This window comes from Cyprinodon variegatus, unplaced genomic scaffold, assembly GCF_000732505.1.
Source record: "Cyprinodon variegatus isolate N-32 unplaced genomic scaffold, C_variegatus-1.0 Scaffold789, whole genome shotgun sequence".
Taxonomy (NCBI): domain Eukaryota; kingdom Metazoa; phylum Chordata; class Actinopteri; order Cyprinodontiformes; family Cyprinodontidae; genus Cyprinodon; species Cyprinodon variegatus.
In genome coordinates, this window is record NW_015151242.1 from 115,950 (window position 1) to 128,047 (window position 12,098).

Consider the following 12,098-nt stretch of genomic DNA (forward strand, 5'->3'; position numbering starts at 1 on the left):
CAAGTTAATTCTGATTTATGTCCCTGGGGGCACCTCATACTCCTTAGTATCTGTTAATACAGTTTCAATACAAAAAAAGTTTTTTGGAGCGAGTTAGACTTTGAAAAGTTGGTCTGTAGTTCTCAGAGATTCGGTTTTCACAGATGTTAATCTAATTTTTGAATATCTTCCTTTGTGCTGAGATAAGACTAGCCACACAATTTTGAATTTATCTTTTTCTTTGTGAAGATTCCTGTATTATGTGTATTTAAGCCAAACTATTATGCTTGCAACTGCAATAGCCTTCAGTAATACTTTTGTGCACCTATATTAGGGTGCAACTAGCCCCCTTTTATGTAAAGAATTAAGCGTTTTAAGACTAAATTACTCAATTGTGATTTAATTTGGCATTTAAATAATGTTGATGTGAAGAAATACTTTTTTTAAACTAAAACTTTTAAATTCTATTGTTGTTTTTAATTAGCTATGACCACAAAGAGAAAAGAGATGTTTTGTTTAATAAATGTCTTTATTTGGCTTTGAGGAAGGAACAGCATGTACAATCACAGTTGTATAAGCAGAATTTGGAAAGTGTCAGCACTCCTGTCTTACCGGGAACAAGTGAGATTTATTTACTTTCATTTGTGGTTAAGGCAAATATCTTTTTAATCAAAATTTCTCTTTAATTGAAGACATATCGAGCAAAATCTTTCCGAATCAGCCATTATTTAAGCTCCAGGTATCAGGTCATGCATTCAGACCTGTTGCTTGATTCATTTGTCAAAAACAAAACCAGAACAAAATGAGGAACAGCAGCAATCAAAACATTTCAGGGCAAAGTTAAAGAAAGATATGGTGAGTATAGCCCTTATTAATGACTCTACATCATAAAACCCAGCATCCATCAATATTCTTTTCCTAGAAAGTCAAACAAAGGTGCTGCTGTGTTTACATGAGAAGGAACAAAAACATGATTTTTTCAATGACATATGAAAGGAACTCTTTGACAAATGAATCAATCAAAGGTTTGGATTGGTTATAGCTCTCAAAAAATACACATAGCAGTAGTTAAAGCTCTACATTTTCATTCATAAAGATGCATTTTGCCCAGAGAAGTGGCAGCACCGCTCCTTTTCAACACCACACAGCCTCACACACACTTGCACAAAATGCTTTCTCGAAGATCAAGGTTGCAATGCTGCAGCAAATAAAAGCACAATGACAGCAGGACTAAATGGACTGAAATGAGAAAGAATTTTAAATGTGAGGTTGGAAAATTCTCCTCACCAGAATGTTCAGCTAATTTTCCTTCCTTAAATTTGACATCTGCATTCAGAAATGAGCTGACTGGGCTGTTTTCTGTAATAAAATTCCTCATGTAACGAACTCCCCAACTTGGTTATGTAAAAATCAAATAGCACCATAAAAGTTGGACAGGCTGCTTCTCATGCTCCAGGATCTGTGCATTTATCTTCAGAGTCTGTGTGCTGACTATATTTTTACCTCCGAGGTGGGTTTGCTCTCTTCTGAGTAAAAATGGATCCTCAATGGCACATATCGCAGGAAGAAACATTCACGTTTTGATCGGTTTTCCGTTTTGTGGGATTCATGCTAGCCTTTTGTTCATCAGAGATGTAAAAGCAGAGCATTACTGGATCATTGATATTTGAAATGCTTTTGTGATCACTACACATTCCTTGCTATTTCTACTTCTCCATCTGACATTGTCTAAAGGGATCCCATCTGAGCTGACAGGTGTGAAGGCGGGAGGCATCTGGAGTGGGCTGATGTGTGCGAGTAATTGGAAACACAGAGATGATATGAATAGGAAGCAGACCCACAGGTGATTGGTGGGATGTGAGATGAGTTATTGATGTTGCTGATGACACAAGCAGTTTAGCTCTTGCTTTTCTTCCCGGTGGAGCTCTCCTTCTCCTTCTCCTTCTCTGCTGGCTTCTCCTCTTCCTCTTCTCCCTCCTCCTCTCCATCTCCCTCACCTTCCTCCTGCTCATCTTCCTCTTCTCCTTCTACCTCATCCCCCTCCTCCTCCTCTACTTCCTCCTCTTCTTCCTCCTTCTCCTCCTCCTCGTCTCCTGCCTCCTCTTCCTCCTCATCCTGCTTGGGCTTCCTGTAAGCTCCGAGGGCGTAGGCACGGGCCGACGACGTGTAGGACAGTCCAGAATATCCAGAGTGGACCATGGCGCTGCTCACTGAGCTCAGGCGACACTCTTCACCTTCCAGCAGCTTCCTGTGAAGACAGAGAGACTACAGATGAGGAGGACAAAGGAAAAGACTCCTTGTTGGCTGGATTTGACAAGTTTTGCATTTCAGTACATCTCAAATGTCCAATCCTTTTTTTTTTGTAATAAGAAGCTATCATATCAGATTAGTTGTCTAAGTCAATCTTGTCTGACTTAATGGCTAAAAAGGTAAAAGCAAAATTATCATTTTGAAAACAGTGCATTCAGTGTTATCAGAATGTCTATTATAATCAATTATCGCCTCTTCTATAACATAGCAAGCTTAGATAAGGCCGCCTATGAACAAACAAACTCCTTCTGATTTTTTACCATTTCTCAACACTGAGGCTGCACAGGTAAGTTTTAAAAGACATAAATCTTAACAGCGATGCATCAAAACTTGGATAACATCTCAGCTGACGTATTTGACACAACATACTCATAACATACTAGGACTGTGTCCCAGATTTGTTGAAATCTTTCTGGATTGGCCGGGACTGTTTTGAGTCATTTACTTTGTATTAATATGCAAGAAGAATGACTCAGTGTGGGATTCCACAAGGCAATATTCTAGGGATACTTTTATATAAATACGAAAATGTTCGACCTACATCCGATTATATGGTATTAAAAGATCTCTTCATATTCTAATGTTGACAAAGATCTTTCTGTATCAACACATCATACCACTCCCATACAGAACCGAGTCTCTAATACCTGTAAGTAGACGCTTCAAAGCAAACAGGACAGGAATTGTTATTTTAGGTCTTAAGATGCAAAGTAGAACTCAACTGTATTAACTGAGGCTAAAATCTTCAGTGTTGCTATGAAGTCAGAGTTAAATGTGAACAACCTCTTGGTGTTAACGACTAATGCAGTTTAATAACAAAATTAATTGTTTTCTGTCAAATGCTGCATGCTTTGCCCTATCCAACGCCAGGATATTGGAGAACACTCTACAAGTTATTAATTGTCGTCACTAGCTCCCTGTTTGTGAAAATAAACATTTAAAAATACATCTGTAAGGCACTGAATGGGTTTGGCCCTATATAGGATTCAAATACTGGTGAGTTAGACTCCTCAGGTCATGAATGATCGATTCTTTCAGAGTTCCCAGTGTCATGATCTGCCCTGATGGCTCATTCAATTCACTCACCTGCCTAGCTCTGCCTGGTTTTCTAATTATCAGTCATCTCATCCACCTGGGTCTGTTGCTTTATATTCGGTTCAGCCCGAGCCATCGGGGCCAGATCATTGTTTGTCTGCTTTCTGTTTGTTCCCTGTTTGGCCTGTGTTTTTGTCCTGTCCATTGGTTTAGTTAGTTTTAGTTATTTCCAAGGTTCATGTCCCCGTTTCCAGTAGGAGATTATTTTTGAGCCCTTGTCTTCAGGCGAGTTAATTCCCTAACCAGTGGAGAGAACGTTTTAGCGTTTCCAGAGTGATTCTGATTTCCTGATTCCGTTCCCTCTCACCCACTGGCCTTGTTTGTCCCCATCTAATCTGTTTGCCTTAACCATCCTTGGACTCCTACTGGATTCTGCATGTCTGCATCTCTGCCCTTCTGGAGCCGTCTGAATCCGAACATGCCATCATGCTCTAAGGATTCCTGGAAGCCTGGATCCCTCTGTTCTGGTTTGGTTTGGAATCTCTGATAGATCGTAGGTGTCCTGGATTCCTAAACTGTTCCTGCCTGCTCTGTCTTCCCCTGACCTGGATGGGCTTCCTTCAAGTTCTGGGCGACGGACGCTGCGTCTGGTTGGCAGTTCATCAGCTGGATCGCACCTCTTAAGGGAGGATGGAATGAATAGTGTAACCAGAGTCAGTCATGGGTTGTGCCCTGCCCCTGCAGTCCCTGCAGGTCCATAGCTACACAATTCAGCGCTTTTGTTCTGTATTGTCTGTTTGATTTTTCTGTTAATAAACGTTTTTAACTTTCCTACTGACTGGCTCACCTTGAATATTGGGCCCATCTGTCCCGTTGTATGACACCCAGGGGGAAGAACTAACAAGCATTCAGGAATAATTCAGTTTCGATGGTCCATAATTGTTAAACCAAATCCCTAAAAGAAAATGTGCAGCAACTGTTTACTTTTCAATTATTTCCTAAAAGTTCAAAGTGCATCAAGGTTGTTTTAGGTCAGTTTAGCTGCTATATAAAGTAAGTATTTTTATATTCTGTTATTTTCATTGCACTTCTTTGAATGTAATCATGTTTACCTGTTAGTTGAAAAATCTCAACCTAATTAATTTCCATTACTTTAAAACTAGAAATAAAAGCCACAGAGGACCTAAATGAAGAAATCATGTGAAGTTTAGTTTATTAAAACTATGGTTATTATATGGGTTGTTTACCACTCTGATATTTTCTTTTGGAAAATAACATGACCTGTAAGCAGCAATCTCAATGTCCAGGGCCATCTTGACATTCAGCAGGTCTTGGTATTCACGCAGATGACGGGACATTTCTCCCTTGGTGCTTCGCAGAGCAGCTTCCAGCTGCTGAATCGTGTCCTACAGAAACAACCAAAGGTAAAGAACGAAATCAGACCCCCCCCTCATTATTAAAATGTTTCTTCTCTTGGTCTTTATTGCTAAGTGTTTGACTCTTTACAATCTCACCTTGCTTGCATATTTCATAATTTACTTACTTGCATCTCTCCGATCTCATTGTTGTGGCGGTCCTCCATCTCAGCAATCTGCCTCTCAAGGGCTTCATTGTGGCCCCTAAGGGCCTCAATCTCCAGGGTGCGGGCTTGCACCTGCCTACGGTACTCGCTCAGCTCCTCCTTTGAGTGCTTGATGGCATCCTGGTTGCGAGCAGCAGCCTCTGTCACATTGGCAAACTTGGAGCGGTACCACTCCTCAGCCTGGACCTGGTTCCGAGCTGACAGGTTCTCATACTGAGCCCGGATGTCCTTCAGAGCTGCAGCCAGATCGGGTTTACTCATGTCCATCTCTACTGACACCTTGATGAAGGAAATCAGACAATACACATTTCATTAGTACTCAGCTTTGTTGAACCAGTGTGGATGTTCTGCTAGGTTAGCTACCACTGAGCTGCTGTACATCACTTTAGACAACAGGGAAGGGAGACAAGGTCACTTCTGTTTCAGAGCAGCTGAACATTTTGAACTGTTTGCATCAGGCAGACATTACTGCAACCGACTGCTCCATGGTTTTCAGCCTCAGGCTGTTATATACCCTTATTTTTATTAAATGTTGTGGGCTTATTCCATTTAAACTAATGTGGTGAATTATAATTAAGAAACTACATCTAAAATCACCGCTAATTATATTATTGACATTGAAATTGCAATAAATTGATCAAAAACTAGCCTACTAATGGTTTGATCAATTTATTGAAACTAAAACATTTAAACGTCATAGTGCCGCCCTGAGGTTTACACAGTTAGGTAAACAATTATGAAAGTAAAGTTGTTTAAAATAATTTGTATATCATTCTGGAGGATGCTAACAAAATAATGTTTTTAATCAAAATTATCAAAAAAAAATGTGTTCTATTTGTAGTCATAAATTTGTAGAAAAATAATCCCAGAAAGATTTAGATTGTATTAATATTTTTTTTCACCAGCCCTTAATGATAATGTCCACCTATGTGACCATAATGAGGCATCCTTGCTGGAGGTTGTGTTTACAGATGCACGATTTTGGCTCAGCGCACTGAGCTGCTGCGGGACAGATGAATGGACTGCTGACTCAGGCTCCTCTGCTGCAGAAAGCTGCAGTCAGTATCTTTCATGTCAGTCCTATTCCCTGCAGACCAGTGTACTCAAGACAAACCTACCCAGCAACCATTATAGCCAGAATATTCATATAAGATATATTTTCTCTTTACAGTCTGCCTTAACATAAGTCAATAATGTGATATAAAAATAAACTATTTTGAAGTTTGAATATTTTTCACACATGTGGGTGTCCAGGAATTAATTTAGTGTTTCGACCTTTAGGTTTCTGAGCTGTGCTGCTGTCGCTTGGCCCACACTGTCTGTCCCGCTGTCCCTGAGGAGGTCCACACCCTTAGAATTTATGCGCAATTTTTATGGATTGCACCACAGCCTTTTCTTTTCTCTCTCCCTTTCACCTCTATTAATAAGAATTTTTATGGGGCCAAAAACGTTTAAACGTTAAGAGACGAAAACGAGACTAGATTCAATTAAAGGGACGCGATATTTCTACTAGTCAGTTAAACAGGACTAACGATTGTTAGAGTTAGATATTTGGACAAGGCAGGCGCGTGATGGTGTGCGCGGATGCTGCAGGGTAGTTCATGAGCTCAGCAGCGGACGGGATAGCGCGTGGTGCTGAAATCAAACTGCAGAGTCATCAATCTGCCCGTGCGCAGTGCTCAGAGTGTGAAGGGTTCGAGATGAGAATGGGGAGAGGAGCGTGTAAAAGTAGGGAACTGGACGTTTTTAGTTCCTGTCATCCACATTTAGATGTTTTTATGCTCTGCTTATGTCTACCTGAGTTGCCTGTAGGGAAGTCTGCAGCTCCTGCAGCTCCTCTTCATGAACTTTCCTCAGGAAGGCGATCTCATCCAGCAGAGACTCCACTTTCTTCTCCAACTCAAGGCGCACCAGGGTGGCGTCATCCACGTCCTTACGGTAGCCCTTCAAGGCATTCTCCGCCTCCTCCCGCAGCCTGCTCTCCTCCTCCAGCTTCTCCCTCACGCGCTCCAGCGTCTCGTTCATCTGCACGCAGTCCAGGTGCATCTGGCTCTTCTCGTGAGTCAGCTCCTCCACGCGCGCCCGCAGTTCGCGGATCTCCTGCTCGTACAGCTCGTGCAGGCGCGACGGCTCGTTGTTGCGCTGGCGCAGCAGAGTTACCTCGGCCTCCAGGACTTTGTTGTGCTGTTCCAGGTTGTGGACCTTCTCGATGAAGGACACGAAGCGGTCGTTGAGACCCTGCAGCTGCTCCTTCTCGTTGGTGCGAATGATCTTGAGCTCGTTGGTGACGGCGGTGGACTGGGTCAGGTCCATGGCGGAGTCCGGGATGGAGGAGAAGGTGCGACCAGGAGCCGCTGTCCTGCGGTAGGTGGTGGAGGAGACCACAGACGGGGAGCCATAAGTGCGGTGGCTGCTGCGGTAACCCGAGGAGTGAAGACGGGACGGGCTGCTGCTGCCCAGACCTACGCGACCTGACCGGGGCGCATCTCCAAAGATCCTACGATAGGAGCTGCTGCTGTAGATATCGCTGGAGTAACTCATGTTTCCTTTACTTTAGGGAAGAGGATAGAAAGACAGCTCAACTGTGTGCGTGCGTGTGTGTGTGGAGCTCAGAGGTGTGTGATGGTGAGTGCGCGGGAGGGACAGAGAGTGAGATGCGAGTGATGTCTGGCCCGGACTGGTGCTTTTATAGTCAGGGCTCTGCGGCGCATCATTTGACGCAGCAACAACAGAGAAGGGGGGAAACCTGCAGACTTTTGCAGAAAGCCTCCTCCCTCCTGGGAGACACCTTACGCACCTCATCCGTTTCCACACTGCAGCTCAAAAATAAAAAGAGCAATTTAAAGTGATGGCCCAAGTTTGATGCACAAAATGCTGTTCGCACCTGTCATATTTTCATTTCCTACATGGAGCATATATTATTACTAATGAAATCTGACATCTTTTCTTTACTTTTTTTTTAACATTTATATGCTACCTATAATCTATACTGCCCATTGCCGCTGCAGTTTTCTCTGCTAGCCCTGCAGAATACCAAATGGGATCGATGTGCACAGCCAGAATGTGTGATGGTGCTGCAGTCTGCATCCAGTCGCCTTCAGCACCTTCACTCTGAAATGTGTTTTTCTGGCTCGTAAAGTAAGAAATTTAAACGAAATGAGAGAAAAGTCTCAGCAAGTTGTTAGTTGTTTTTATTCTGTAAAACACAATCCCTGATTAAAACTGAAATCCCTATTGTGTGAATTAATTGTAATTTATTCATCGAGCACTAAACAGCAGAGCCATCACCCTAGAAATATTAAAGGCACAAATTAAAATAAATATATATGGCAATATACATATAAATAAACAAATAAATAAATAAAATATATTACAAATATATATAAACAAGTATATGATATAATACATTATGGGAAAACTGTAGGAAGTGATGGTACTGAGTCACGGTTAAATGTTGCGCTGGCCTTGGTCCTGATCCAGGCAGGAGCAGAACCACGCCCCTGTGTGGTGAGGAGAAGACCCCCACCGCTCCGTGGACTGCAGCCTCGCCACCTCCAAACATCCTCCACGGCGCGGTTTGACACTAAATCCTGAATTTATCGTTATTGCCCTATTTTAAAACAAAACGGAAGAAATCATTTAGAAAATCGCATTCCTCGCTGCATATTTAAAACTACAAGACACTTGGCGGTGGAAAAAAAGGTATAGAAAGCTATTTAAAAGCATTCATAGCCTTTGGATTTTTTTCACATTTTGTCACGCCTGAAAATTGTCCGTCTTCATTGTATAATGGGATTTATGCGACAAATATCGCTAAGATCGCGTTAAAAGCACATCTGTACTTATAACCTATGGTCAAACACTGGCAGCTCTTATGGCCACATGCAAACTATGGTCACATTAGGCATTTATAAGAAAAAAATGAATGACACTTGGCATCTGTCACCTTGGTGGTAGAGAAATGTTGTTTTACAGCAAAGTATTGTGAAAAACACATATTTACTGGAATATGCTGTAAAAATAGCAGTTAATCCATCATGTATTCCCAGGGAATCCCTCCTGTGTTTAAAGTGAGCCCTCTTTAACAGCTCTTCCAGTTGGTTGTTCCTGCAATCAGTTTATGTTTTACCTATTAATTGATTGATTGATTGACATTGATATTATCAGACATCTTTTAGATACAGCAACATCAGGATGAATTGTAACAGTGACTTCTCTCATTATATTCCAGCTCTTCTTTGTTGCTTGAAAAGATTAAAGTGATTTTTAAATAAACACTTAAACTAAAACTCAGTCCTATTGACATAATAGTAGGCCTACAGTAACTTTTAACAAGCTGTATTTTTTTTTTTTAATTAAAAATACACTACATCTCACAGTGAGAATTGTGGAGTAAAATAAAAATCATAATTGGTTTTAATATTTCTAAAAATAAAAGTCTGAAAATGTATCATGCATTTTATATTCAGCGACTGAGAAACTTTATGCACAGCTGATGAATACGTTTTTGACACTTCTGCAAAACTGCAGACAAAGGCTTTGAATATTTATTCATTTCAAAATGTCTTAAGGGAAGGTAGACCGCTTGGATTGGAAAAAATACCTAAACACAAGGTAAAAACATTTTGAGGTGAAAAAAATCATTCTTGTTGGACTTGTTCTTGCCCTTGACTAGGCCATTCTAACACTGGAATCACTTTTGATTTATATCATTTATATTTTGCTCTTTCTGTATATTTAGGATCATTGAGTTTGAACCCACACCTGAGTCTTTAGCAGCTGCTAACAAACTTAAACCTCAGGACCGCCTTCTATTTCTCCAACAACTCCAGCCAACTTTCCCCATTCTGGCACAATAAAGGGATTTGGAACCCAACTTTCCTGTTTCTAGAAAAGAAAAACTTTCCCACAGCATAATGCTCCCACTGCTATGTTAAGAGCTCATTGTTCTACATATATTCTGTGTGGTAAATGGTAGATATGACTTCTCATGACTTTCTTTAAAAATCTCTTTCTTCTTGATATTACTACCAAAAGGCCATTTCTTGGTTTCATCCATCTCGCTTGTTGGTCTGTGCAGCTCCACTAAGGCACTGCTGTCCTCCTCTCCTGCCCTTTCAGTAAAGGTGGACAGACATGCATTGGATCTAGAGTTGTGTCATATTCTTTCTCTTTGCAGATGCTTTGCTGAATATGATATCTTCAGTGTATTGGGATTGTTTGATAACATAATTAATAAACCCCTCCAAAACTTCTCCCCTGCTGTTTTCCTTGGTCTTCATGATGCTGTTTGTTCACAGATCCTCTATAACAAACTTTCGAGGCCTTCAGAGAGTAGCTGCGTTTACTGGATAATATATTAAACAGGAGGAGTCCATGTACCTGAATTGGTGTTCCTTGATTTTATTTAGCAAAGTCAGAGGGGACTGAATACATGAATTGGACATGCCACTGTTTAAGTAGTCTGAAAATTATTATTACTGTGTATTAATGTGCCATTTTAGCATTGGGTAAATATTCAATACATGAATTACACAATCATGACCGACTTCAGGAAGAACTGGTCTAACCACGCTCCACTGCTCATCAACAGCTCAGCTGTAGAAGTGGTCAGCAGCACCAAATTCCTGGGGGTGCACATCACAGACACCCTCACCTGGACTATGAACCCCACCTCACTGGTCAAAAGGGCACAAAAGCGCATTTCCTTCCTGGAGGATGTGGAGGATGAGGAGAGCCCACCTTCCCCCATCTATCCTCACCACCTTCTACAGAAGCACCACAGAGAACATTCTGAACAGCTTTCTCACTGTGTGGTATTGAGGCTGCAGCACTGCAGACTGGAAGAAGATGAGAAAAGAGTGATGAGAACAGCAGAGAAGATCATCGGGGCTCCTCTTCCCTCCATTAAGGACATTTCATCCCAGCACTGTATGTCCTGAGCCCGTAACATCCTCAATGACCCCCTCACACCCCACCATGGACTATTCTCCCTGTTGCCCTCTGGGAAGTGGCTTCACAGCATTCGATGCAGTTCCAGCAGATTATGCAGAAGTTCTTCCCCACCGCCATCAGACAACTGAACTGTTGACAAAACTCTAAATCATGTCACAGACTCTGCATCACACTGATAACACCAAACCAAAACACTACATAATTGCACCATATATATTAATGCTCTGAACTTCCACATCAATGCCTTTTTTGCACATGTTTTTCCTCCCACAATGTTTACATTTTATCACTGCTGCTCTTTAAGAAATGGAAATGTCATGAAAGCTGTAAAAAACGAAATTCCGGTTTGTATACACTCTGTGCATGCAAAACGACAGTAAAAGTTGTGTAAGTCTAAGTCTAAAGTCTGGGTCACTGTTTACAGAGTCACAAGGTATCAGTTAAATCCACTAGAGGGCACTGTGACCCCAGTAATTCACAGACTTTCTTTTTCCTCCAAGCTCTCTACCAGAGGTCTTGGAGCTTGAGGGTTCTGAGCAGTATTTCTGTTGTTCCTAGAACTGCACTTTTCTTGACCAAGAAATCTGATGTATTTTCAGGGATCTGCTGTAACCACTACTCAAGTTTAGGGGTCACTGCCCAGAGTGCCCCAATGACCACAGGCACCACTGATGCCTTGACCTTCAAGGTTTTCTCCAGCTCTTCTCTGAGCCCCTGGTATTTCTCTGGTTTCACATGTTTCTTTTTCCTGATGTTGCCGTCACTTGGTATTGCTATGTCAACCACAAGGTCTTTCCTTTGTTTTAAGTCCACCACCACGATGCCCGGTTGGTTAGCCATTACCATTCGGTCCATCTGTATCTGGAGGTCCCACAGGATCTTGACTCAGTCATTCTCTACCATCTTCGGGCATGTTTCCCACTTTGACCTTTAGGTTTCCAGTCAATACTCTGCAGAAATGTTCCTGTAACCTATTCCAGCCACTTGGTCATGGTGCTCCATGTAAACTTTCTCTGCTAGCACCTTACACCCTGCAGTTATGTGCTGGATTGTCTCAGGGGCCTCTTTTCACAGTCTGCACCTGGTGTCTTGTCTGGTATGGTAGATCTGGGCCTCTATTTCTCTGGTGATCATATATATAGTCTGACTTACTGATTTCTCCAAAGGCAGTTAATAATTACAACTCTTTAGAAAACCTCATCTTTTTGTAACTTTGTATCATTCACCAGGTCCTTAC

General features: G+C 41.7%; 1 protein-coding gene across 1 annotated transcript; it reads right to left on the reverse strand.

Annotated features, from left to right (window-relative positions):
• Positions 1-502: 502 nt before the first annotated feature.
• On the reverse strand, positions 503-7,447 carry LOC107098562 (low molecular weight neuronal intermediate filament-like). The gene is made up of 4 exons (XM_015396301.1): positions 6,704-7,447; positions 4,868-5,185; positions 4,606-4,730; positions 503-2,227 (listed from the first exon to the last, which is right to left on the reverse strand). Exons 1-4 carry the CDS (start codon positions 7,445-7,447, stop codon positions 1,876-1,878), a joined length of 1,539 nt encoding a protein of 512 aa, XP_015251787.1. The 3' UTR covers positions 503-1,875.
• Between the last annotated feature and the right edge of the window lie 4,651 nt (positions 7,448-12,098).

Excerpts from the sequence above, each read along its gene's own strand:
- LOC107098562 (XM_015396301.1), bottom strand. The coding sequence starts at position 7,447 with ATGAGTTACTCCAGCGATATCTACAGCAGCAGCTCCTATCGTAGGATC. Across the intron at positions 5,186-6,703 it reads CTTCCCTACAGGCAACTCAG|GTGTCAGTAGAGATGGACAT; the intron begins GTAGACATAAGC and ends TCCTTCATCAAG. Across the intron at positions 4,731-4,867 it reads ATGAGATCGGAGAGATGCAA|GACACGATTCAGCAGCTGGA; the intron begins GTAAGTAAATTA and ends TTGTTTCTGTAG.